Source organism: Gobius niger (assembly GCF_951799975.1).
Source record: "Gobius niger genome assembly, chromosome: 15".
Lineage (NCBI taxonomy): Eukaryota > Metazoa > Chordata > Actinopteri > Gobiiformes > Gobiidae > Gobius > Gobius niger.
Window position 1 is genome coordinate 31,663,513 of NC_136866.1, and position 27,933 is coordinate 31,691,445.

Here is a 27,933-nt window from a genome sequence, read left to right on the forward strand (position 1 = left end):
TCAGTAAGACTAGTGCAGGTGTAGTTCTGTCCCTGACCAGCAGAGGGCTCCGGTCTATTGGCGCCCGGACGCTCTGGCCTTCTGCTGCTGCTCCATGGCCGCCCTGAACGCCGGCGACATCATCACGGGCATGGCCGGGGTGAAAGGTCGCGGGGGGAGGGTCCCGCCTTTCCCAGGAACGTAAACGCACTGGAAATACTTCTGTCCTGGAAACAGAGACGAGCGTCAGATCAAACGACGGTCGGAGACGTCAGCCATGTTTGTTCTGATGTTTCACAAACTGAACTCACGGATCGTCACATTAAACTTTACAACGTCATTATTCTGCCCCGTGTTCTTATCAAACAACTGGCTCTTTTTAATATAAAGTTAATAAAAGACGGCATCGACAAACGGCACTTTCTGATTCAAATCATCGAAAAGACTCATTGATTTTAATAATGAGGCTGTCGAGGAACATTTGATTCCCAGATCGAGGAATGTTCGAGAGTTTCCGTCTCACTTTATCCAACAGTTTGGAAAGTTTTGATCAAACATTTACCTGTCGCCTTCTTCTTCTCTCCGGCGTCGGCTAAAAAGAAGACAAAAAGAGAGTAAAGTTTGTGTAAAGTTTGAGTAAAGTTTGTGTAAAGTTTGTGTAAAGTTTGTGTAAAGTTTGTGTAAAGTTTGAGTAAAGTTTGTGTAGAGTTTGTGTAGAGGAGGTTTGATGTAGAGGAGGTTTGATGTAGAGGAGGTTTGATGTAGAGGAGGTTTGATGTAGAGGAGGTTTGATGTAGAGGAGGTTTGATGTAGAGGAGGTTTGATGTAGAGGAGGTTCTCACCGATCGGACGCTCCTCTTCTTCTTCTTCTGTGGATCAAACAAACAAACATAAATCTCTCTGGAAACATTATGAATAATTATTAATAATAAATAAAAAACATTATGAATAATTATTAATAATAAATAAAAAACATGAACAATTATTATGAATAATAATTAAATGTAAATGCGCCTCTGACCTGATCCGCGTCTCACAGACTTCCTCTCAGCTTTACCTGAAACACAGGTACATCATTACAGTCGTCTGTCCCGGGGCGTTTCACTTCTATCATAAACATTTTAATTGACCTTAACATGGCACCTTCACTCTCAGTCTCCGCTCGGGAGGCTCTGATCTGATACTGGTATCGGAGCCGATACTGAATAAAATACGATATCAGGTATCGGCTACAAATAATAATCATCGTACAAAAGTGACATTGGCCAGGGACATAGACCACGTCAGGACATGTCAAAAAGGATATTATGACCCCGCCCTAAATGCTACAGGAAGTCGGCCATCTTGGCCCGAACCTCAAACCTTCAAAATCGTACCTCTTGAACTTCTGGTCCCTGATCCCAGAGTTTTCAATGGAAAGCCTCCAATTTTGGCCAACATGTCCCAAACCTGTGTGGCTTTCAAAATCATTACATTTTTGACATATTATTGGGTGTGGTCATGACAAGGCGGCAACTGAGAGGCCATTTTCAGCAAATTTCAAAGCCTCATATCTTTCACAGACTTGGCCAGATTGGAACGGACCCAATCCGGCCAAGTGCACATTCCACACCTGGACCTAATGGTGGAGCAGCCGCTATCGCCAAAAAGTGGCTTGTTAGTGGCTTGTTAGTGGCTTGTAAGTGGCTTGTTAGTGGCTTGTTAGTGGCTTGTTAGTGGCTTGTTAGTGGCTTGTTAGTGGCTTGTTAGTGGCTTGTAAGTGGCTTGTTAGTGGCTTGTTAGTGGCTTGTAAGTGGCTTGTTAGTGGCTTGTTAGTGGCTTGTTAGTGGCTTGTAAGTGGCTTGTTAGTGGCTTGTTAGTGGCTTGTAAGTGGCTTGTTAGTGGCTTGTTAGTGGCTTGTTAGTGGCTTGTAAGTGGCTTGTTAGTGGCTTGTTAGTGGCTTGTTAGTGGCTTGTTAGTGGCTTGTTAGTGGCTTGTTAGTGGCTTGTTAGTGGCTTGTAAGTGGCTTGTTAGTGGCTTGTTAGTGGCTTGTAAGTGGCTTGTTAGTGGCTTGTAAGTGGCTTGTAAGTGGGTTGTTAGTGGCTTGTTAGTGGCTTGTTAGTGGCTTGTAAGTGGCTTGTTAGTGGCTTGTTAGTGGCTTGTTAGTGGCTTGTTAGTGGCTTGTTAGTGGCTTGTAAGTGGCTTGTTAGTGGCTTGTTAGTGGCTTGTAAGTGGCTTGTTAGTGGCTTGTTAGTGGCTTGTTAGTGGCTTGTAAGTGGCTTGTTAGTGGCTTGTTAGTGGCTTGTTAGTGGCTTGTTAGTGGCTTGTTAGTGGCTTGTTAGTGGCTTGTTAGTGGCTTGTAAGTGGCTTGTTAGTGGCTTGTTAGTGGCTTGTAAGTGGCTTGTTAGTGGCTTGTAAGTGGCTTGTAAGTGGGTTGTTAGTGGCTTGTTAGTGGCTTGTTAGTGGCTTGTAAGTGGCTTGTTAGTGGCTTGTAAGTGGTTTGTAAGTGGGTTGTAAGTGGCTTGTAAGTGGCTTGTAAGTGGCTTGTAAGTGGCTTGTAAGTGGCTTGTAAGTGGGTTGTTAGTGGCTTGTAAGTGGGTTGTAAGTGGGTTGTAAGTGGCTTGTTAGTGGCTTGTTAGTGGCTTGTAAGTGGCTTGTTAGTGGCTTGTAAGTGGTTTGTAAGTGGGTTGTAAGTGGCTTGTTAGTGGCTTGTTAGTGGCTTGTAAGTGGCTTGTAAGTGGGTTGTTAGTGGCTTGTAAGTGGTTTGTAAGTGGGTTGTAAGTGGCTTGTAAGTGGCTTGTAAGTGGCTTGTAAGTGGCTTGTAAGTGGGTTGTTAGTGGCTTGTAAGTGGGTTGTAAGTGGGTTGTAAGTGGCTTGTTAGTGGCTTGTTAGTGGCTTGTAAGTGGCTTGTTAGTGGCTTGTAAGTGGTTTGTAAGTGGGTTGTAAGTGGCTTGTTAGTGGCTTGTTAGTGGCTTGTAAGTGGCTTGTAAGTGGCTTGTAAGTGGGTTGTTAGTGGCTTGTAAGTGGGTTGTAAGTGGGTTGTAAGTGGCTTGTAAGTGGCTTGTAAGTGGCTTGTAAGTGGCTTGTAAGTGGCTTGTAAGTGGCTTGTAAGTGGCTTGTAAGTGGCTTGTAAGTGGTTTGTAAGTGGATTGTAAGTGGCTTGTAAGTGGCTTGTAAGTGGCTTGTAAGTGGCTTGTAAGTGGCTTGTAAGTGGCTTGTAAGTGGGTTGTAAGTGGCTTGTAAGTGGCTTGTAAGTGGCTTGTAAGTGGCTTGTAAGTGGCTTGTAAGTGGCTTGTAAGTGGCTTGTAAGTGGCTTGTAAGTGGCTTGTAAGTGGCTTGTTAGTGGCTTGTAAGTGGCTTGTAAGCGGCTTGTGAGTGGCTTGTGAGTGGCTTGTAAGTGGCCTGTAAGTGGCTTGTAAGTGGCTTGTTAGTGGCTTGTTAGTGGCTTGTTAGTGGCTTGTTAGTGGCTTGTTAGTGGCTTGTAAGTGGCTTGTAAGTGTCTTGTAAGTGGCTTGTTAGTGGCTTGTTAGTGGCTTGTAAGTGGCTTGTAAGTGGCTTGTTAGTGGCTTGTAAGTGGGTTGTAAGTGGCTTGTTAGTGGCTTGTAAGTGGCTTGTAAGTGGCTTGTAAGTGGCTTGTAAGTGGCTTGTAAGTGGTTTGTTAGTGGCTTGTTAGTGGCTTGTTAGTGGCTTGTAAGTGGTTTGTAAGTGGCTTGTAAGTGGCTTGTAAGTGGCTTGTAAGTGGCTTGTAAGTGGCTTGTAAGTGGTTTGTAAGTGGATTGTAAGTGGCTTGTAAGTGGCTTGTAAGTGGCTTGTAAGTGGTTTGTAAGTGGCTTGTAAGTGGCTTGTAAGTGGCTTGTAAGTGGTTTGTAAGTGGCTTGTAAGTGGCTTGTAAGTGGCTTGTAAGTGGATTGTAAGTGGCTTGTAAGTGGATTGTAAGTGGCTTGTAAGTGGCTTGTTAGTGGCTTGTTAGTGGCTTGTTAGTGGCTTGTAAGTGGTTTGTAAGTGGCTCGTAAGTGGCTTGTAAGTGGCTTGTAAGTGGCTTGTTAGTGGCTTGTAAGTGGCTTGTTAGTGGCTTGTAAGTGGCTTGTAAGTGGTTTGTAAGTGGCTTGTAAGTGGCTTGTTAGTGGCTTGTAAGTGGTTTGTAAGTGGCTTGTAAGTGGCTTGTAAGTGGCTTGTAAGTGGCTTGTAAGTGGCTTGTAAGTGGTTTGTAAGTGGATTGTAAGTGGCTTGTAAGTGGCTTGTAAGTGGCTTGTAAGTGGATTGTAAGTGGCTTGTAAGTGGATTGTAAGTGGCTTGTAAGTGGCTTGTTAGTGGCTTGTTAGTGGCTTGTTAGTGGCTTGTAAGTGGTTTGTAAGTGGCTCGTAAGTGGCTTGTAAGTGGCTTGTAAGTGGCTTGTTAGTGGCTTGTAAGTGGCTTGTTAGTGGCTTGTAAGTGGCTTGTAAGTGACTTGTAAGTGGCTTGTTAGTGGCTTGTAAGTGGCTTGTTAGTGGCTTGTAAGTGGGTTGTAAGTGGCTTGTAAGTGGCTTGTTAGTGGCTTGTTAGTGGCTTGTTAGTGGCTTGTTAGTGGCTTGTTAGTGGCTTGTTAGTGGCTTGTTAGTGGCTTGTAAGTGGCTTGTAAGTGTCTTGTAAGTGGCTTGTTAGTGGCTTGTTAGTGGCTTGTAAGTGGCTTGTAAGTGGCTTGTTAGTGGCTTGTTAGTGGCTTGTAAGTGGCTTGTAAGTGGCTTGTTAGTGGCTTGTAAGTGGCTTGTAAGTGGCTTGTTAGTGGCTTGTAAGTGGCTTGTAAGTGGCTTGTTAGTGGCTTGTAAGTGGGTTGTAAGTGGCTTGTTAGTGGCTTGTAAGTGGCTTGTAAGTGGCTTGTAAGTGGCTTGTAAGTGGCTTGTAAGTGGTTTGTTAGTGGCTTGTAAGTGGTTTGTAAGTGGCTTGTAAGTGGTTTGTTAGTGGCTTGTTAGTGGCTTGTAAGTGGCTTGTAAGTGGCTTGTAAGTGGCTTGTAAGTGGTTTGTAAGTGGATTGTAAGTGGCTTGTAAGTGGATTGTAAGTGGCTTGTAAGTGGCTTGTTAGTGGCTTGTTAGTGGCTTGTAAGTGGTTTGTAAGTAGCCTGTAAGTGGCTTGTAAGTGGCTTGTAAGTGGCTTGTAAGTGGCTTGTTAGTGGCTTGTAAGTGGTTTGTAAGTGGATTGTAAGTGGCTTGTAAGTGGATTGTAAGTGGCTTGTAAGTGGCTTGTTAGTGGCTTGTTAGTGGCTTGTAAGTGGTTTGTAAGTAGCCTGTAAGTGGCTTGTAAGTGGCTTGTAAGTGGCTTGTAAGTGGCTTGTAAGTGGCTTGTAAGTGGATTGTAAGTGGCTTGTAAGTGGATTGTAAGTGGCTTGTAAGTGGCTTGTTAGTGGCTTGTTAGTGGCTTGTAAGTGGTTTGTAAGTGGCTTGTAAGTGGCTTGTTAGTGGCTTGTAAGTGGCTTGTTAGTGGCTTGTTAGTGGCTTGTTAGTGGCTTGTAAGTGGCTTGTAAGTGGCTTGTAAGTGGCTTGTAAGTGGCTTGTTAGTGGCTTGTAAGTGGTTTGTAAGTGGCTCGTAAGTGGCTTGTAAGTGGCTTGTTAGTGGCTTGTTAGTGGCTTGTTAGTGGCTTGTTAGTGGCTTGTAAGTGGCTTGTAAGTGGCTTGTTAGTGGCTTGTAAGTGGTTTGTAAGTGGCTCGTAAGTGGCTTGTAAGTGGCTTGTAAGTGGCTCGTAAGTGGCTTGTAAGTGGCTTGTAAGTGGCTTGTTAGTGGCTTGTAAGTGGTTTGTAAGTGGCTTGTAAGTGGTTTGTAAGTGGCTTGTAAGTGGCTTGTAAGTGGTTTGTAAGTGGCTTGTAAGTGGCTTGTAAGTGGCTTGTAAGTGGCTTGTAAGTGGCTTGTAAGTGGCTTGTAAGTGGCTTGTTAGTGGCTTGTAAGTGGCTTGTAAGTGGTTTGTAAGTAGCCTGTAAGTGGCTTGTTAGTGGCTTGTAAGTGGCTTGTAAGTGGCTTGTAAGTGGTTTGTAAGTGGTTTGTAAGTAGCCTGTAAGTGGCTTGTAAGTGGCTTGTAAGTGGTTTGTAAGTGGTTTGTAAGTAGCCTGTAAGTGGCTTGTTAGTGGCTTGTAAGTGGTTTGTAAGTAGCCTGTAAGTGGCTTGTAAGTGGCTTGTAAGTGGCTCGTAAGTGGTTTGTAAGTGGCTTGTAAGTGGTTTGTAAGTGGCTTGTAAGTGGTTTGTAAGTGGCTTGTAAGTGGTTTGTAAGTGGCTTGTTAGTGGCTTGTAAGTGGCTTGTAAGTGGCTTGTAAGTGGTTTGTAAGTGGCTTGTAAGTGGCTTGTAAGTGGCTTGTAAGTGGTTTGTAAGTGGCTTGTAAGTGGCTTGTAAGTGGCTTGTAAGTGGCTTGTAAGTGGCTTGTAAGTGGCTTGTAAGTAGCTTGTTAGTGGCTTGTAAGTAGCTTGTAAGTGGCTTGTTAGTGGCTTGTAAGTGGCTTGTAAGTGGCTTGTAAGTGGCTTGTAAGTGGCTTGTTAGTGGCTTGTAAGTGGCTTGTAAGTGGCTTGTAAGTGGCTTGTAAGTGGCTTGTAAGTGGCTTGTAAGTGGCTTGTAAGTGGCTTGTAAGTGGCTTGTAAGTGGCTTGTAAGTGGCTTGTAAGTGGCTTGTAAGTGGCTTGTAAGTGGCTTGTAAGTAGCCCGCCCATCCTCCGTGAAAATAGCCAGAGTTCTTTGCCTGGCAGCATGTTGGACTCTGTCCTGTTCTCCTGAAATTCGTAAATTTTCTAAATTTCCCCCTTTATTCACAAAAGCCACAGTTTTAGGCTCGCACAGACTTATACTTAACCCTCTGTCAGCAAAAGAAGTTTTAATTTGGACGTTTTTTGTTGCAAATTCAGCTTTTTCTGGACTGTACAATCACAGGAAGTTCAGTCCGGCTGTTTCCTGTCCGCCTCTCTGTGTGTTCCTCGTACTATGTGGGTCGCACGACGATATTGCTTCACATATCGAGGGAGCGCCCTCTCAACAAATCTTTGGGCAACCAGGGGAATTCACTCTAATTACAAAATGATTTATTATATTATTATTTTAAACTGTTATCCCGTTTTTTGCAAATACACAACTGCGGTTTCACAAGATTCAAGCAAAATCGGCCATATTGTTCCCTCAGCCTGTGTAGTTCCATTGGTCGAGTGCAGGGTTCCCATCGATAAGGTTGCTGGATCGATCCCAGCCTTGACACTTTTTTTTTCAACTTTTTTTTCTTTTGCACTTACTGGGAAGAAGATGAATCACCGTCTATGGTTCCACCCTCAATAAAAACGGGGAAATAACCCCTCTCCTCCAGTGGGTGCTGGGACCTAATTTTGGCCCGTGAATTTGGAGAATCCTCGCCCTCGTCAGGCCCATGTTTGTGTGGACTTACAGCTCAGTGATCGAGGGGTCGTATGAGGTGAAGGAGGAGCTCGTCCACACATGGCCTTGACACATTTTAACTCTTTCTCCTTTTACATGGGCCGCAGCAGACACGAGTTTAAAACACATGAGCGCGGGGCGTTTCATAAGATATTTTTTCAGGTCGGCTGCGTTTGCTGTCCCTGTGTAGCGTCATAGCTAGTGTGTTGGTTTCCCAACAATGGATCAATTCTAACCTTGACTCTTTTTTGTTTTGTTTTTTGGACTCGGCACCAAATGGATCTAACATGAATCAACGCCTATGTCCCCGCCCTCTTGAAAAACGAGGAAAGAACGATTCCAGAATATAAAAACTAAAGACAAAGAAATTGTGGGACAGTAGGGAAACAACTGAGGCAACACTGGGGACAATGTCGAAAACGGCTTTAATTATTATTATTATTACTATTATTATTACTATTATTATTACTATTATTATTACTAGTATTATTATTACTATTACTATTATCATCATTATTATTATTATTATTGTTTTGCTCTGAGTTTTACCTCTCGTCTCCACGGTGGCGTTGCTCGTCCTCCCGCGCTCCACTCGCGGCCGCAGACGGATCGGCTCCGGAGCTGAAACACAAACACCTTTAAAGACCTTTAAACACCTTTAAATATCTTTAAACATCTTTAAACATTGTTAAACATCGTTAAACAGAGAAACAAAGTTAACTTAAACGTAAAAGTTCAAACGTACGTTTCCTGGACGTAGATTTCGATTTACTTTTCTCTGAAACAAAGAATAAAATATGACATTTCTGATCTTTTACTTTAAAAACATTTAAAACAAACCTGTTTTTTCTGACGAACTTTTCTTTTTCGTGTCAGATTCTGGAAACACAAACATGATTAAAGATTAAAATATTAAAACCCTCCATGATTAAAGGTTAAAATATTAAAACTCTCCATGATTAAAGGTTAAAATATTAAAACTCTCCATGATTAAAGGTTAAAATATTAAACCCTCCATGATTAAAGGTTAAAATATTTAAACCCTCCTTGATTAAAGGTTAAAATATTAAAACTCTCCATGATTAAAGGTTAAAATATTAAAACCCTCCTTGATTAAAGGTTAAAATATTAAAACTCTCCATGATTAAAGGTTAAAATATTTAACCCTCCATGATTAAAGGTTAAAATATTTAAACCCTCCATGATTAAAGGTTAAAATATTTAAACCCTCCTTGATTAAAGGTTAAAATATTAAAACTCTCCATGATTAAAGGTTAAAATATTTAAACCCTCCTTGATTAAAGGTTAAAATATTAAACCCTCCATGATTAAAGGTTAAAATATTAAAACTCTCCATGATTAAAGGTTAAAATATTAAACCCTCCTTGATTAAAGGTTAAAATATTAAAACTCTCCATGATTAAAGGTTAAAATATTAAAACTCTCCATGATTAAAGGTAAAAATATTAAAAACCCTCCATGATTAAAGGTTAAAATATTAAAACCCTCCATGATTAAAGGTTAAAATATTAAAACCCTCCATGATTAAAGGTTAAAATATTAAAACCCTCCATGATTAAAGGTAAAAATATTAAAAACCCTCCATGATTAAAGGTTAAAATATTAAAACTCTCCATGATTAAAGTCGTACCTTTGTTTTTCGCTTCATGTTTTGCTGCAGATTCTGGAAATGAAACAAATGTTTATTATTTAAACTAAATCTAAACGTAAAGACTCAGACCTTTTGTCGCTGCAGATTTCTTCTTCTTCTTCTTCTGTTTTTCTGCGTCTGGTTCTTTCAAAATAAAAGCACAGTTTGTCATTAGTTTAACCTATTTACCCCCACCTGAACCGAGCACATTTTCTCCAGTTCTGCTTTACCCAAATCTAAAAACTTCTTGGAAAAAAACGTCAAAACAGAGAAAATTGAGACGAAAACAAGACGAGAAAACAAGAAACAAGAAAGAGCAACTAAAACACGTCTGATTTATAATCCTGTAAAAACATAAACAGCAGAGGCGGATTTTGTTTTATTTCTGAAACGGATCCACTCACAGTTTCTGTCCCAGCTCTGATTAGTTGCCATTAGCATTAGCATCCTGTCGTTAGCATTAGCATCCTGTCGTTAGCATTAGCATCCTGTCGTTAGCATTAGCATACTGTTAGTGACTGCAGCATTTTGCGCAGTAATTAAAAATATGTTTGTGAAGCTTAAAGCTAACGGAATCACCAGGTTCTGAGCTTCATATTATCTGCGGTTTAAGATCGGCCGATATTGTGAAATCCCCAAATATCGGCTGATATATCGGTCGTCCTCCAAGAAAACCCTGACAAAAAACTCAGCGACAAGGTTTGGTAGGTCTGTTGCTCTGCAGTCTGGGTAAAGCTTAGATTTGGGTAAAGCTGAAGTGGGTTAAAGTGAGTCTCGCACCTCGCTCGGCAGGTTTCCTTTTCTCTGGAACAAAAACAGCTCAAGGTTATTTAAGTCATTCGTTTTAATAAGTTCCTTTTCAAAGATCAGAACCTTTCTTTAAGGGTGCCTCTTCTTCTTCCTCCTCCTCTTCCTCCTCCTCCTCCTCCTCCTCCTCTTCCTCCTCTTCGTCGGTGTCTGCAGAGAGAAGAAGAGCGTTGTTGATTTCTGGAGATATATTTTTTTTATTTTAATTCATGCAGTCATTATATTTGAAGAATTTAGTGGTGCTATGCTAGTGCTAGGCCAATACTAGTGCTAGGCAATGCTAGTGGTAGTGCTAGGCTAGTGCTAAGCTAATGCTAGTGCTAGGCTAGTGCTAGTGCTAGTCTCGTGCTAATCTAATGCTAGGCAAGTGCTAGGCTAATGCTAGTGCTAGTGCTAGGATAGTGCTAGTGCTAGGCTCATGCTAAGCTAGTGCTAGGCTCATGCTAAGCTAGTGCTAGGCTAGGCTAATGCTAGTGCTAGTGCTAGGCTCATGCTAAGCTAGTGCTAGGCTCATGCTAGTGCTAGTGCTAGGCTAGTGCTGGGCTAATGCTAGTGCTAGTGCTAGGCTAATGCTAGGCTAGTGCTAGGCTAGTGCTAGTCCTAGGCTAGTGCTAGTCTATGGTATCTAGTAGCCTGAATTTAAAACTGTCTAACCCAAACAAAGCCTTTCCTAAAATGTTGGACAAAAATGTAAAAGTGCCGTAAAAAGGAAAAACAGACACGACTGACCTGCAGGGGGCGCTGTTCCCCTCTGCTCCTCTGACGGAGAGGCGGCCTGTTCTCCTGCAGGGGGCGCTGAGGGAGCTTCTGCAGACGGAGGAGGCTGCTGTGGAGGGCTTTCTCCTGCAGGGGGCGCTGTGGGAGGTTGTGCCGTCTGTTCTCCTGTAGGTGGCGCCGCAGCAGGCTGATCTCCTGCAGGGGGCGCTGTGGGAGGCTGCTGTGGAGGGGTTTCTCCTGCAGGGGGCGCTGTGTAGGGCTGGTACTGGTACAGAGGAGGCTGAAGACTGGGATGAACCGTCAGCACCGGAGCCGCAGGAGCTGAAGACACGAAAAAACCTCAGTGTGGGGTATACAGACGGGGGTATACAGACGGGGGTATACAGACGGGGGTATACAGACGGGAGTATACAGATGGGGGTATACAGACGGGGGTATACAGACGGGGGTATACAGACGGGGGTATACAGATGGGGGTATACAGACGGGGGTATACAGACGGGGGTATACAGATGGGGGTATACAGATGGGGTATACAGATGGGGTATACAGAGGAGGGTATACAGATGGGGGTATACAGACGGGGGTATACAGATGGGGTATACAGATGGGAGTATACAGAGGAGGGTATACAGATGGGGTATACAGATGGGGTATACAGAGGAGGGTATACAGATGGGAGTATACAGACGGGGGTATACAGACGGGGGTATACAGACGGGGGTATACAGACGGGGGTATACAGACGGGGGTATACAGATGGGAGTATACAGAGGAGGGTATACAGATGGGGGTATACAGACGGGGGTATACAGACGGGGGTATACAGACGGGGGTATACAGATGGGGTATACAGATGGGGTATACAGATGGGGTATACAGAGGAGGGTATACAGATGGGGGTATACAGATGGGGTATACAGATGGGAGTATACAGATGGGAGTATACAGATGGGGGTATACAGACGGGGGTATACAGATGGGGGTATACAGACGGGGGTATACAGATGGGGGTATACAGACGGGGGTATACAGACGGGAGTATACAGACGGGGGTATACAGACGGGGGTATACAGATGGGGGTATACAGACGGGGGTATACAGACGGGGGTATACAGACGGGGGTATACAGATGGGGGTATACAGAGGAGGGTATACAGATGGGGTATACAGATGGGGTATACAGATGGGGTATACAGAGGAGGGTATACAGAGGAGGGTATACAGATGGGGTATACAGATGGGGTATACAGAGGAGGGTATACAGAGGAGGGTATACAGATGGGGGTATACAGATGGGGGTATACAGATGGGGTATACAGATGGGGTATACAGATGGGGTATACAGAGGAGGGTATACAGAGGAGGGTATACAGATGGGGTATACAGATGGGGTATACAGAGGAGGGTATACAGATGGGGGTATACAGATGGGGGTATACAGATGGGGGTCACAGACGGGAGTATACAGACGGGAGTATACAGATGGGGGTATACAGATGGGGGTCACAGACGGGAGTATACAGACGGGGGTATACAGAGGAGGGTATACAGAGGAGGGTATACAGATGGGGTATACAGATGGGGTATACAGAGGAGGGTATACAGATGGGGGTATACAGATGGGGGTATACAGATGGGGTATACAGATGGGGTATACAGAGGAGGGTATACAGAGGAGGGTATACAGATGGGGTATACAGATGGGGTATACAGATGGGGTATACAGAGGAGGGTATACAGAGGAGGGTATACAGATGGGGTATACAGATGGGGTATACAGAGGAGGGTATACAGATGGGGGTATACAGATGGGGGTATACAGACGGGGGTATACAGATGGGGGTATACAGATGGGGGTATACAGACGGGGGTATACAGACGGGGGTATACAGATGGGGGTATACAGATGGGGGTATACAGATGGGGGTATACAGACGGGGGTATACAGATGGGGGTATACAGATGGGGGTATACAGACGGGGGTATACAGAGGGGAGTATACAGACGGGAGTATACAGACGGGGGTCACAGAGGGGGGTCACAGACGGGGGTATACAGATGGGGGTATACAGACGGGGGTATACAGATGGGGGTATACAGATGGGGGTATACAGATGGGGGTATACAGACTGGGGTATACAGTGTGGGGTATACAGATGGGAGTATACAGATGGGGGTATACAGACGGGGGTATACAGATGGGGTCACAGACGGGGGTATACAGATGGGGTATACAGATGGGGGTATACAGATGGTGGTATACAGACGGGGGTATACAGATGGGGGTATACAGACGGGGGTATACAGACGGGGGTATACAGATGGGGGTATACAGATGGGGGTATACAGACTGGGGTATACAGATGGGGGTATACAGATGGGGGTAGACAGACTGGGGTATACAGTGTGGGGTATACAGATGGGAGTATACAGATGGGAGTATACAGATGGGAGTATACAGATGGGGGTATACAGACGGGGGTATACAGATGGGGTCACAGACGGGGGTATACAGATGGGGTATACAGATGGGGGTATACAGATGGTGGTATACAGACGGGGGTATACAGATGGGGGTATACAGACGGGGGTATACAGACGGGGGTATACAGATGGGGGTATACAGATGGGGGTATACAGACGGGGGTATACAGATGGGGGTATACAGACGGGGGTATACAGACGGGGGTATACAGACGGGGGTCACAGAGGGGGGTCACAGACGGGGGTATACAGATGGGAGTATACAGATGGGAGTATACAGATGGGAGTATACAGATGGGAGTATACATATGGGGTCACAGAGGGGGGTCACAGACGGGGGTATACAGACGGGGGTCACAGATGGGGGTTATACAGAGGGGGGTATACAGACGGGGGTATACAGACGGGGGTCACAGACGGGGGTATACAGACGGGGGTATACAGACGGGGGTATACAGACTGGGGTATACAGATGGGGGTATACAGATGGGGGTATACAGACTGGGGTATACAGTGTGGGGTATACAGATGGGAGTATACAGACGGGAGTATACAGACGGGAGTATACAGACGGGGGTATACAGACGGGAGTATACAGACGGGAGTATACAGACGGGAGTATACAGATGGGAGTATACAGATGGGGGTATACAGATGGAGGTATACAGATGGGGGTATACAGATGGGAGTATACAGATGGGAGTATACAGATGGGAGTATACAGACGGGGGTATACAGATGGGAGTATACAGATGGGAGTATACAGATGGGAGTATACAGATGGGAGTATACAGATGGGAGTATACAGATGGGAGTATACAGATGGGAGTATACAGATGGGAGTATACAGATGGGAGTATACAGATGGGAGTATACAGATGGGGGTATACAGATGGAGGTATACAGATGGGGGTATACAGATGGGAGTATACAGATGGGGGTATACAGATGGGGGTATACAGATGGGGGTATACAGATGGGAGTATACAGATGGGGGTATACAGACGGGGGTATACAGATGGGAGTATACAGACTGGGGTATACAGACGGGGGTATACAGATGGGGGTATACAGACTGGGGTATACAGTGTGGGGTATACAGATGGGAGTATACAGATGGGGGTATACAGATGGGGGTATACAGATGGAGGTATACAGATGGGGGTATACAGATGGGAGTATACAGATGGGGGTATACAGATGGGGGTATACAGACTGGGGTATACAGTGTGGGGTATACAGATGGGAGTATACAGATGGGAGTATACAGATGGGGGTATACAGATGGGGGTATACAGACTGGGGTATACAGTGTGGGGTATACAGATGGGAGTATACAGATGGGAGTATACAGATGGGGGTATACAGATGGAGGTATACAGATGGGGGTATACAGATGGGAGTATACAGATGGGGGTATACAGATGGGGGTATACAGATGGGGGTATACAGACTGGGGTATACAGTGTGGGGTATACAGATGGGAGTATACAGATGGGGGTATACAGATGGGGGTATACAGATGGGGGTATACAGATGGGGGTATACAGACTGGGGTATACAGTGTGGGGTATACAGATGGGGGTATACAGATGGGGGTATACAGATGGGGGTATACAGATGGGGGTATACAGATGGGGTATACAGATGGGGTATACAGAGGAGGGTATACAGATGGGGGTATACAGATGGGGTATACAGATGGGAGTATACAGATGGGAGTATACAGATGGGGGTATACAGACGGGGGTATACAGACGGGAGTATACAGACGGGGGTATACAGATGGGGGTATACAGACGGGAGTATATAGACGGGGGTATACAGATGGGGGTATACAGACGGGGGTATACAGATGGGGGTATACAGACGGGGGTATACAGATGGGGGTATACAGATGGGGGTATACAGACGGGGGTATACAGACGGGGGTATACAGATGGGGGTATACAGACGGGGGTATACAGATGGGGGTATACAGATGGGGGTATACAGACGGGGGTATACAGAGGGGAGTATACAGACGGGAGTATACAGACGGGGGTCACAGAGGGGGGTCACAGACGGGGGTATACAGATGGGGGTATACAGACGGGGGTATACAGACGGGGGTATACAGATGGGGGTATACAGATGGGGTATACAGATGGGAGTATACAGATGGGAGTATACAGATGGGGGTATACAGACGGGGGTATACAGATGGGGGTATACAGACGGGGGTATACAGATGGGGGTATACAGACGGGGGTATACAGATGGGGGTATACAGATGGGGGTATACAGATGGGGTATACAGATGGGGTATACAGAGGAGGGTATACAGATGGGGGTATACAGATGGGGGTATACAGATGGGGTATACAGATGGGGTATACAGAGGAGGGTATACAGATGGGGGTATACAGATGGGGTATACAGATGGGAGTATACAGATGGGAGTATACAGATGGGGGTATACAGACGGGGGTATACAGATGGGGGTATACAGACGGGGGTATACAGATGGGGGTATACAGACGGGGGTATACAGATGGGGGTATACAGACGGGGGTATACAGATGGGGGTATACAGATGGGGGTATACAGACGGGGGTATACAGAGGGGAGTATACAGACGGGAGTATACAGACGGGGGTCACAGAGGGGGGTCACAGACGGGGGTATACAGATGGGGGTATACAGACGGGGGTATACAGACGGGGGTATACAGATGGGGGTATACAGATGGGGGTATACAGACGGGGGTATACAGATGGGGTATACAGATGGGGGTATACAGACGGGAGTATACAGACTGGGGTATACAGATGGGGGTATACAGATGGGGGTATACAGACGGGAGTATACAGACTGGGGTATACAGATGGGGGTATACAGACGGGAGTATACAGACTGGGGTATACAGATGGGGGTATACAGATGGGGGTATACAGACTGGGGTATACAGTGTGGGGTATACAGATGGGAGTATACAGATGGGGGTATACAGACGGGGGTATACAGATGGGGTCACAGACGGGGGTATACAGATGGGGTATACAGATGGGGGTATACAGATGGTGGTATAGAGACGGGGGTATACAGATGGGGGTATACAGACGGGGGTATACAGACGGGGGTATACAGATGGGGGTATACAGATGGGGGTATACAGACGGGGGTATACAGACGGGAGTATACAGACTGGGGTATACAGATGGGGGTATACAGATGGGGGTATACAGACTGGGGTATACAGTGTGGGGTATACAGATGGGAGTATACAGATGGGAGTATACAGATGGGAGTATACAGATGGGGGTACACAGACGGGGGTATACAGATGGGGTCACAGACGGGGGTATACAGATGGGGTATACAGATGGGGGTATACAGATGGTGGTATACAGACGGGGGTATACAGATGGGGGTATACAGACGGGGGTATACAGACGGGGGTATACAGATGGGGGTATACAGACGGGGGTATACAGATGGGGGTATACAGACGGGGGTATACAGACGGGGGTATACAGACGGGGGTCACAGAGGGGGGTCACAGACGGGGGTATACAGATGGGAGTATACAGATGGGAGTATACAGATGGGAGTATACAGATGGGAGTATACATATGGGAGTATACAGATGGGGTCACAGAGGGGGGTCACAGACGGGGGTATACAGACGGGGGTCACAGATGGGGGTTATACAGAGGGGGGTATACAGACGGGGGTATACAGACGGGGGTCACAGACGGGGGTATACAGACGGGGGTATACAGACGGGGGTATACAGACGGGGGTATACAGACTGGGGTATACAGATGGGGGTATACAGATGGGGGTATACAGACTGGGGTATACAGTGTGGGGTATACAGATGGGAGTATACAGACGGGAGTATACAGACGGGAGTATACAGACGGGGGTATACAGACGGGAGTATACAGACGGGAGTATACAGACGGGAGTATACAGATGGGAGTATACAGATGGGGGTATACAGATGGAGGTATACAGATGGGGGTATACAGATGGGAGTATACAGATGGGGGTATACAGATGGGGGTATACAGATGGGGGTATACAGATGGGAGTATACAGATGGGGGTATACAGACGGGGGTATACAGACTGGGGTATACAGACGGGGGTATACAGACGGGGGTATACAGACGGGGGTATACAGACTGGGGTATACAGATGGGGGTATACAGATGGGGGTATACAGACTGGGGTATACAGTGTGGGGTATACAGATGGGAGTATACAGACGGGGGTATACAGATGGGGGTATACAGTGTGGGGTATACAGATGGGAGTATACAGACGGGAGTATACAGACGGGAGTATACAGACGGGAGTATACAGATGGGAGTATACAGATGGGGGTATACAGATGGGGGTATACAGATGGAGGTATACAGATGGGAGTATACAGATGGGGTATACAGATGGGAGTATACAGACGGGGGTATACAGATGGAGGTATACAGATGGGGGTATACAGATGGGGGTATACAGATGGGGGTATACAGACGGGGGTATACAGATGGAGGTATACAGATGGGGGTATACAGATGGGGGTATACAGATGGGGGTATACAGATGGGGGTATACAGACGGGGGTATACAGATGGAGGTATACAGATGGGGGTATACAGATGGGGGTATACAGATGGGGGTATACAGATGGGAGTATACAGATGGGGGTATACAGATGGGGGTATACAGATGGGGGTATACAGATGGGAGTATACAGATGGGGGTATACAGATGGAGGTATACAGATGGGGGTATACAGATGGGAGTATACAGATGGGGGTATACAGATGGGGGTATACAGATGGGGGTATACAGATGGGGGTATACAGATGGGAGTATACAGATGGGGGTATACAGATGGGGGTATACAGATGGGGGTATACAGATGGGGGTATACAGACGGGGGTATACAAATGGGAGTATACAGACGGGGGTATACAGATGGAGGTATACAGATGGGGGTATACAGATGGGGGTATACAGATGGGGGTATACAGATGGGAGTATACAGATGGGGGTATACAGATGGGGGTATACAGATGGGGGTATACAGATGGGAGTATACAGATGGGGGTATACAGATGGAGGTATACAGATGGGGGTATACAGATGGGAGTATACAGATGGGGGTATACAGATGGGGGTATACAGATGGGGGTATACAGATGGGGGTATACAGATGGGAGTATACAGATGGGGGTATACAGATGGGGGTATACAGATGGGGGTATACAGATGGGGGTATACAGATGGGGGTATACAGATGGGGGTATACAGATGGGAGTATACAGATGGGGGTATACAGATGGGGGTATACAGACGGGGGTATACAGACGGGGGTATACAGATGGGAGTATACAGATGGGGGTATACAGATGGGGGTATACAGACGGGGGTATACAGACGGGGGTATACAGACTGGGGTATACAGATGGGGGTATACAGATGGGGGTATACAGACTGGGGTATACAGTGTGGGGTATACAGATGGGAGTATACAGACGGGGGTATACAGACGGGGGTATACAGACGGGGGTATACAGACGGGGGTATACAGACGGGGGTATACAGATGGGGGTATACAGTGTGGGGTATACAGATGGGAGTATACAGACGGGAGTATACAGACGGGAGTATACAGACGGGAGTATACAGACGGGAGTATACAGATGGGAGTATACAGATGGGGGTATACAGATGGGGGTATACAGATGGGGGTATACAGATGGGAGTATACAGATGGGGGTATACAGATGGGGGTATACAGACGGGGGTATACAGATGGGGGTATACAGATGGGGGTATACAGATGGGAGTATACAGATGGGGGTATACAGATGGGGGTATACAGACGGGGGTATACAGACGGGAGTATACAGACGGGAGTATACAGACGGGAGTATACAGATGAGGTATACAGATGGAGGTATACAGACGGGGGTATACAGACGGGGGTATACAGACGGGGGTATACAGATGGAGGTATACAGATGGGGGTATACAGATGGGGGTATACAGATGGAGGTATACAGATGGGAGTATACAGATGGGGTATACAGATGGGAGTATACAGACGGGGGTAAACAGATGGAGGTATACAGATGGGGGTATACAGATGGAGGTATACAGATGGGGGTATACAGATGGGAGTATACAGATGGGGGTATACAGATGGGGGTATACAGATGGGGGTATACAGACGGGGGTATACAGATGGAGGTATACAGATGGGGGTATACAGATGGGGGTATACAGATGGGGGTATACAGATGGGGGTATACAGACGGGGGTATACAGATGGAGGTATACAGATGGGGGTATACAGATGGGGGTATACAGATGGGGGTATACAGATGGGAGTATACAGATGGGGGTATACAGATGGGGGTATACAGATGGGGGTATACAGATGGGAGTATACAGATGGGGGTATACAGATGGAGGTATACAGATGGGGGTATACAGATGGGAGTATACAGATGGGGGTATACAGATGGGGGTATACAGATGGGGGTATACAGATGGGGGTCACAGACGGGAGTATACAGACGGGAGTATACAGATGGGGGTATACAGATGGGGGTATACAGACGGGAGTATACAGTGTGGGGTATACAGATGGGGGTATACAGATGGGGGTATACAGATGGGAGTATACAGATGGGGGTCACAGACAGGGGTATACAGATGGGAGTATACAGATGGGGGTATACAGATGGGGGTATACAGACGGGAGTATACAGTGTGGGGTATACAGATGGGGGTATACAGATGGGGTATACAGATGGGGGTATACAGATGGGGGTATACAGACGGGGGTATACAGACGGGAGTATACAGACGGGAGTATACAGATGGGGGTATACAGACGGGGGTATACAGACGGGGGTCACAGATGGGGGTATACAGATGGGGGTATACAGATGGGGGTATACAGAGGGGGGTATACAGACGGGGGTCACAGATGGGGGTATACAGATGGGGGTATACAGACGGGAGTATACAGATGGGGGTATACAGACGGGAGTATACAGATGGGGGTATACAGATGGGGGTATACAGACGGGGGTATACAGATGGGAGTATACAGATGGGGGTATACAGATGGGGGTATACAGATGGGGGTATACAGATGGGAGTATACAGACGGGGGTATACAGATGGGGGTATACAGACGGGGGTATACAGACGGGAGTATACAGATGGGGGTATACAGATGGGGGTATACAGACGGGAGTATACAGATGGGGGTATACAGATGGGAGTATACAGATGGGAGTATACAGACGGGGGTATACAGATGGGAGTATACAGATGGGGGTATACAGATGGGGGTATACAGATGGGGGTATACAGACGGGGGTATACAGACGGGAGTATACAGACGGGAGTATACAGATGGGGGTATACAGACGGGGGTATACAGATGGGGTCACAGACGGGGGTATACAGATGGGAGTATACAGACGGGGGTATACAGATGGGGTCACAGACGGGGGTATACAGACGGGGGTATACAGACGGGGGTATACAGACGGGGGTATACAGACGGGGGTATACAGATGGGGGTATACAGACGGGGGTATACAGATGGGGTCACAGACGGGGGTATACAGATGGGAGTATACAGATGGGGGTATACAGATGGGGGTATACAGACGGGGGTATACTGACGGGGGTATACAGATGGGAGTATACAGATGGGGGTATACAGATGGGGGTATACAGACGGGGGTATACTGACGGGGGTATACAGATGGGAGTATACAGATGGGGGTATACAGATGGGGGTATACACACGGGGGTATACTGACGGGGGTATACAGATGGGAGTATACAGATGGGGGTATACAGATGGGGGTATACAGATGGGGGTATACAGATGGGGGTATACACACGGGGGTATACTGACGGGGGTATACAGATGGGAGTATACAGATGGGGGTATACAGATGGGGGTATACACACGGGGGTATACTGACGGGGGTATACAGATGGGAGTATACAGACGGGGGTATACAGACGGGGGTATACAGACGGGGGTATACAGACGGGGGTATACAGATGGGAGTATACAGATGGGGGTATACAGACGGGGGTATACAGACGGGGGTTTACAGACGGGGGTATACAGATGGGAGTATACAGATGGGGGTATACAGACGGGGGTATACAGACGGGGGTATACAGACGGGGGTATACAGATGGGAGTATACAGATGGGGGTATACAGACGGGGGTATACAGACGGGGGTATACAGATGGGGGTATACAGACGGGGGTATACAGATGGGAGTATACAGATGGGGGTATACAGACGGGGGTATACAGACGGGGGTATACAGACGGGGGTTTACAGACGGGGGTATACAGATGGGGGTATACAGACGGGCTCACCTGAGAGCGTGGGGGGGGGGGGAGGGCGTGTCGGTGACGATGTGATGAACTGAAAAACAAAGTTTGTTTCATCCGTTTTGGTGAAACTGTTGTGATTTTGGTCGATACAAAACCATTGATCAGGTTTGTAAAAGTGAAAGTGAAGTTTGTCCCTCAGACTCACCGTACCAGCCCGGGGGGGCGGGGCAGTACACCGGCGCCGGCCTGCAGGGGGCGACTGTGAGACACAACAACAAATACATGAGAGGCTTAATGCCACAGCCCAGTCCAGTCGACACTTAAGCTTCACTCCCAAAGTATCACTTTATTTACATATATTTGTATATATATATATATTTGTTTACATTTATGTATATTTGTTTATATTTATTACCGTCCTGTGGATCCGCCGGCTGCTCCTGAAGTTTCTTTGTCTCAGACGCTGCACAAACAGTGTCTTTAATGGTTTGTTATTGATGATTTTATATTATATTTATATTATATTTATATTTATATTTATATTTATTGATGAAGACGTTTATTCTGTACCTGCTTCAGCGGCGCGTTTGGCTTTGGCTCTGCGCACGGCTGCAACGCAAACACAAACAACACAAACAAGACACGTTTATATTAAAGTCTGTCACGGCTGCAACACAAACAACACAAACAACACAAACAACACATGTCTATGTTTATGTTTCTGTCCAGTATCAGAGAAACGACAGAAACAAGAGTCAAACCTTTAGCGAAGGCCGGGATTCTGCGGCTCCTCGACGTTACGTCCAACGCAGGCACTCGAGGTAAACCTGAAACACAACAATAACCTGAAACACAACAATAACCTGAAACACAACAATAACTTGAAACACAACAATAACCTGAAACACAACAATAACCTGAAACACAACAATAACTTGAAACACAACAATAACCTGAAACACAACAATAACCTGAAACACAACAATAACCTAAAACACAACAATAACCTGAAACACAACAATAACCTGAAACACAACAATAACCTGAAACACAACGCCTTAAACCCTCCTTAAAGGGGGGGGGGGGGGGGGTATTATGCAAAATGGACATTTTCAAGCTTTCCATCCTGTTATTCTGTCACTCCCTCATTAAAAACATGGCTGAAGTGTTGCCTTGGCACATTCACGTATTTCTGAGTAATCTGTAAAAACTCTGATGGCGGCCATTTTAGGGATAGGTTTGCAGAACCCCCTCCCCACTGATGCCACAGACAGCGTGTGGAGGGGGCGTGTCTAAAGGCTCAGAGGTTCTTAAAGAGACAGAGGCCTATTTCAAGACATTCACTACAGCCATTTTATACAAGGCAGTTATTCTAATTTACTGCATTTACAGACCAACAGAAGGTTTGTCATCATTGTAGTGAGATATAGACTGGTGCTATGGGACTGACAAAAGCAGAACACCCCCTCTTTAAAGCAGAACACCCCCTCTTTAAAGCAGAACACCCCCCCTTTAAAGCAGAACACCCCCTCTTTAAAGCAGAACACCCCCTCTTTAAAGCAGAACACCCCCTCTTTAAAGCAGAACACCCCCTCTTTAAAGCAGAACACCCTCTCCTTAAACCCTCCTTAAACCCTCCTTAAACCCTCCTTAAACCCGCCTTAAACCCGCCTTAAACCCGCCTTAAACCCTCCTTAAACCCGCCTTAAACCCGCCTTAAACCCGCCTTAAACCCTCCTTAAACCCTCCTTAAACCCTCCTTAAACCTGCCTTAAACCCTCCTTAAACCCTCCTTAAACCCTCCTTAAACCCGCCTTAAACCCTCCTTAAACCCTCCTTAAACCCGCCTTAAACCCTCCTTAAACCCTCCTTAAACCCTCCTTAAACCCTCCTTAAACCCTCCTTAAACCCTCCTTAAACCCTCCTTAAACCCTCCTTAAACCCGCCTTAAACCCGCCTGACCTGATCGTGGCCGGTCGTGAGTCTTGGACGCGTCTGAAAGAACAGTGCAGTTAAGATTAAAGTGATCATTATTAATGTCAGTTATTAAAGTGAATGTTTTTAAAGTTCATACCTTTCCTCTTGGACCTGACGGCCGACACTCTGCGCACTGAAACACAGGGGGCGCTCTTCAGTCACATTTACACAGAGATACAGGCAGTTTGAATGTGACGTCTCAGGTTCGTGTTTTCCAGCAGCCCCTCCTCCCCTTGAGCGCCCCCTCCTGCCCGTGAGCGCCCCCTCCTGCCCGTGAGCGCCCCCTCCTGCCCGCCCTCCGCACTGACCTGGTTTGCTCTCTTCTTCTTCTTCTTCTTCTTCTTCTTCTTCTCCTCCGGCGCCGCAGGAACAAACTGCAGAGACGTGAAAGTCAGTGACGGGTCAGAGATAAACTTTAGACTCTGGGACGTCTGACCTGTGGGCTCCACGGCGCCCCCTGCAGGCTGAGGTTCCTCTGCAGCGTCTGACTCCTCCTCTTCACCGTCCTCTTCATCGTCTTCATCCTGGGCCTGTGGCGCCTCCTCCTGGACACTCGGAGCAGCTGCAGCAGACTCTTCATCTTCACACAGTGGTTCATCATCCTCCTCCTCTGCGTCAGGGCTGGAGCTCTCCACAGGGGCTGAACTCTCCTCCTCCTCTGCGCCAGGGCTGGAGCTCTCCACAGGGGCTGAACTCTCCTCCTCCTCTGCGTCAGTGTCTGTCTCGTCCAGGTCCACCTCCACCGAGCTGCTCAGAGCTGGACGAGAAGATGAACATCGTGGAACTTTCTCCAACGATGACGATATTTATACAAATATTTACAAAACATAAAAACATCTTTAACAAACAGTTCAGAATCAGCCACTCATTTGAAAGCTAAGACCTACAAAACTCATCTGAACGGATCTTTTTCAGCGCTTTTATTATCACGTTTTGGTCGCTCTTTGGTTGCGTTTTCATCCACGTTTTTAGATTTGGGTAAAGCTGAGTTCAAGAGGAGGTTAAATAAATCACTGACGCTGATCTGTGAACGTGAACATGTAAAAACATTTAGACCCTCCTGCTGCTCACCTCCAGACTCCTCCCCCTCAGTCACAGACTCCTCCCCCTCAGTCACAGACTCCTCCTCCTCAGTCACAGACTCCTCCTCCTCTGCATCGTCATCGTCGTCTTCATCGTCTGCTAAAACTCCGCTGTCTATTGACGCCACCGACGCCGTGTCTTCCTCCTCCTCTTCTTCCTCCTCCTCTTCTTCCTCCTCCTCTTCTTCCTCCTCCTCTGGCGTGACATCGTCCTCCTCTCCTACGTCAGATCCAACATGGCCGACAGCCTCCTCCTCCTCGCGCTCCTGGTCATCTTCTTCACTCTCGTCGTCTTCTTCGTCGTCGGCGAAGAGCTCAGAAGAGGCCACAGACTCCTCCTCCTCCTCCTCATCGTCATCGTCTTCGTCTGTGGAACAAAAACATTTGAACTCTGAGCTGCGGCTGATGTGACGAACTCAACACAGACCTGACTCTTCCTCTGCGCCAGTGGAATCATCTTCATCTTCCTCTGCGCCAGTGGAATCATCTTCATCAGCTGGCATTGTTAGCTCTTCCTCGTCGTCGTCTTCCTCTGCAGCAGGAGGCAGCTCTTCCTCCTCCTCTTCTTCGTCATCATCATCATCATCAGTCTCCACGATCTTCAGCTCCTTCTGATCGAGACACAATAAAAAGTCTTTAACTCATGATGTTTAATAAATCCCTGACGCAGAAACAAAACTGAAACGTCTCCGGCCTAAACACGAGGCTAAAGAATAAACTCATCACTGACACTGATCAGATCAGTGAAAATGTGGTTTAGCGTCGGTGATTTTATTTATATTTATTCTTTTAAACTAATTTGTTCTGTTTTGGTTTTCTGGTTTTAGTGGCCGCGTGTTTGGAAACGTTTTGTTTAAATGTGCTGAGTTTTAGCAACATCAATGAGTTAATGCTAATGTTCGCTAACGGACTCGCTCACTGTTCGCTAACGTTCGCTAACAGACTCACTCACTGTTCGCTAACGTTCGCTAACGGACTCGCTCACTGTTCGCTAACGTTCGCTAACGGACTCGCTCACTGTTCGCTAACGTTCGCTAACGGACTCGCTCACTGTTCGCTAACGTTCGCTAACGGACTCGCTCACTGTTCGCTAACGTTCGCTAACGTTTGCTAACGTTCGCTAATGTTCGCTAACAGACTCGCTCAGTGTTCACCAACGTTTCTCTAACGGACTCGCTCACTGTTCGCTAACGTTCACTAACAGACTCGCTCACTGTTCGCTAACGTTCGCTAACGGACTCGCTCACTGTTCGCTCACTGTTCGCTAACGTTCGCTAACGTTCGCTAACGTCTGGATCCAGAACCTCTTCTATTCATTTCTCTGTTTAAGGTCAGGGTTAAAAGTACCTTTTACTAACACAGGTTTTTCCCTTGAGTTTCATTTGCGTGAGAGACTTGCTTCAAATGTGCATCGGCTAAAACGGGAAAGACACAGATGTGCAAACAGAAAACCGCAGCTGTTTTGTTGCTTTTAAAATGTGTTTAGGCGATTACAGTTTATCTGAGAACTGGAGCCTCGGGTCCACCAGGGGGAGAACAGTCACTTCACAGCTCACCTCCTCTGCCTCCTCTTCCTCTACATCTTCCTCTGCCTCCTCTTCCTCCTCTTCTTCAGGTGGAACAGCTTCATCGTCTTTGAGGTCAGTTTCTATATGGATCTCCTCCTCATCCTCATCTACAGCAGGAGGTAGCTCTTCTTCTTCTTCTGTATCAGGCTCCTCCTCTGCATCACTCTCGTCCTCTGTGTCAGGCTCCTCCTCTGCGTCGGAGGAGAGCTCTGATTGGCTGAGGACAGAAGAGTCTGAGTCGGACAGCTCCGCCTCCTCGCTGCTCTCTTCCTCTGCATCATCATCCTCCTCTTCATCACTGGAGACAGGTTCGGGAGCCGGCTCCTCCTCTGCGTCAGGCTCCTCCTCTGCGTCAGGCTCCTCCTCTGCGTCAGGCTCCTCCTCTGCCCCCTACAGGAAGAGAGTTCATGTAATCTTTATGAATTATGTTGTCAGTGATAAAGTTTATTTATAAGTTCTTGTTGCTATTTACAAATATATGTGTATATCTCGGGGGAACAAGATATTATGTCATGAATTATATCTACATAACAATTACTATAATTCCTCTGAGATAATATCTTATTCCCCTAGAAAATATCTCATTCCCCTGTAATATCTTATTCCCCTGTGATAATATGTCATTCCCCTGTGATAATATCTCATTACTCTGTGATAATAACTCATTCCTCTGTGATAATAACTCAGTCCCCTGTGATAATAACTCATTCCCCTGTGATAATAACTCATTCCTCTGTGATAATAACTCATTCCCCTGTGATAATAACTCATTCCCCTGTGATAATATCTCATTACTCTGTGATAATAACTCATTCCTCTGTGATAATAACTCATTCCCCTGTGATAATAAGTCAGTCCCCTGTGATAATAACTCATTTCCCTGTGATAATAACTCATTCCCCTGTGATAATAAGTCAGTCCCCTGTGATAATAACTCATTCCTCTGTGATACTAACTCAGTCCCCTGTGATAATAACTCATTCCCCTGTGATAATAACTCATTCCCCTGTGATAATAAGTCAGTCCCCTGAGATAATAACTCATTCCCCTGTGATAATATCTCTTTCCCCTGTGATAATAACTCATTCCCCTGTGATAATAACTCATTCCCTGTGATAATAACTCATTCCCCTGTGATAATATCTCTTTCCCCTGTGATAATAAGTCAGTCCCCTGTGATAATAACTCATTTCCCTGTGATAATAACTCATTCCCCTGTGATAATAAGTCAGTCCCCTGTGATAATAACTCATTCCCCTGTGATAATAACTCATTCCCCTGTGATAATAACTCATTCCCCTGTGATAATAACTCATTCCCCTGTGATAATAACTCATTCCCCTGTGATAATAAGTCAGTCCCCTGAGATAATAACTCATTCCCCTGTGATAATATCTCTTTCCCCTGTGATAATAACTCATTCCCCTGTGATAATAACTCATTCCCCTGTGATAATATCTCATTCCCCTGTGATAATAACTCATTCCCCTGTGATAATAACTCAGTCCCCTGTGATAATAACTCATTCCCCTGTGATTTTATGTGTTTTCCCTCCTCTGCACCTTAAAAAGACTCACCGTCTCTGCGCCCTCTTCTTCCTCTTCTTCCTCTTCTTCCTCTGCCTCAGCCGGAGCCTCCTCTTCCTCACCGACACCCAGTTCCTCCTCCTCATCTTCCTCCTCTTCTGCTGGTTCTTCTTCCGCTTCCTCCTCTTCGTCAGCAACCAGCTCCTCCTCATCTTCATCTGTGTCAGCTGGAGCGCCCTCTTCCTCAGAGTCAGTTTCCTCTTCCTCCTCCAACTCTTCAAAAACAGCAGCTGGTTCCTCCTTTGCATCTTCATCTTCATCCTCCGCCTCTGCATCAGCTGGAGCCTCTTCCTCCTCCTCCTCCTCCTCCTCTTCCTCTTCCTCTTCCTCTTCAGAAACAGCAC

The 27,933-nt window shown here is 46.5% G+C and overlaps 1 protein-coding gene across 1 annotated transcript; it reads right to left on the reverse strand.

Annotated features, from left to right (window-relative positions):
• Positions 1–27,849, reverse strand: LOC306974717 (uncharacterized protein; the record flags this gene model as incomplete). The annotated part of the gene is made up of 24 exons (XM_079572090.1): positions 1–206; positions 542–571; positions 822–848; positions 1,001–1,036; positions 7,883–7,954; positions 8,079–8,111; positions 8,174–8,212; positions 8,985–9,017; positions 9,075–9,128; positions 9,765–9,788; positions 9,858–9,941; positions 10,521–10,829; positions 21,582–21,635; positions 21,792–21,839; positions 21,947–21,985; positions 22,138–22,203; positions 23,339–23,371; positions 23,451–23,486; positions 23,662–23,727; positions 23,790–24,110; positions 24,425–24,802; positions 24,863–25,046; positions 26,028–26,393; positions 27,652–27,849. 24 exons carry the CDS (start codon positions 27,847–27,849, stop codon positions 55–57), a joined length of 2,682 nt encoding a protein of 893 aa, XP_079428216.1. The 3' UTR covers positions 1–54.
• Between the last annotated feature and the right edge of the window lie 84 nt (positions 27,850–27,933).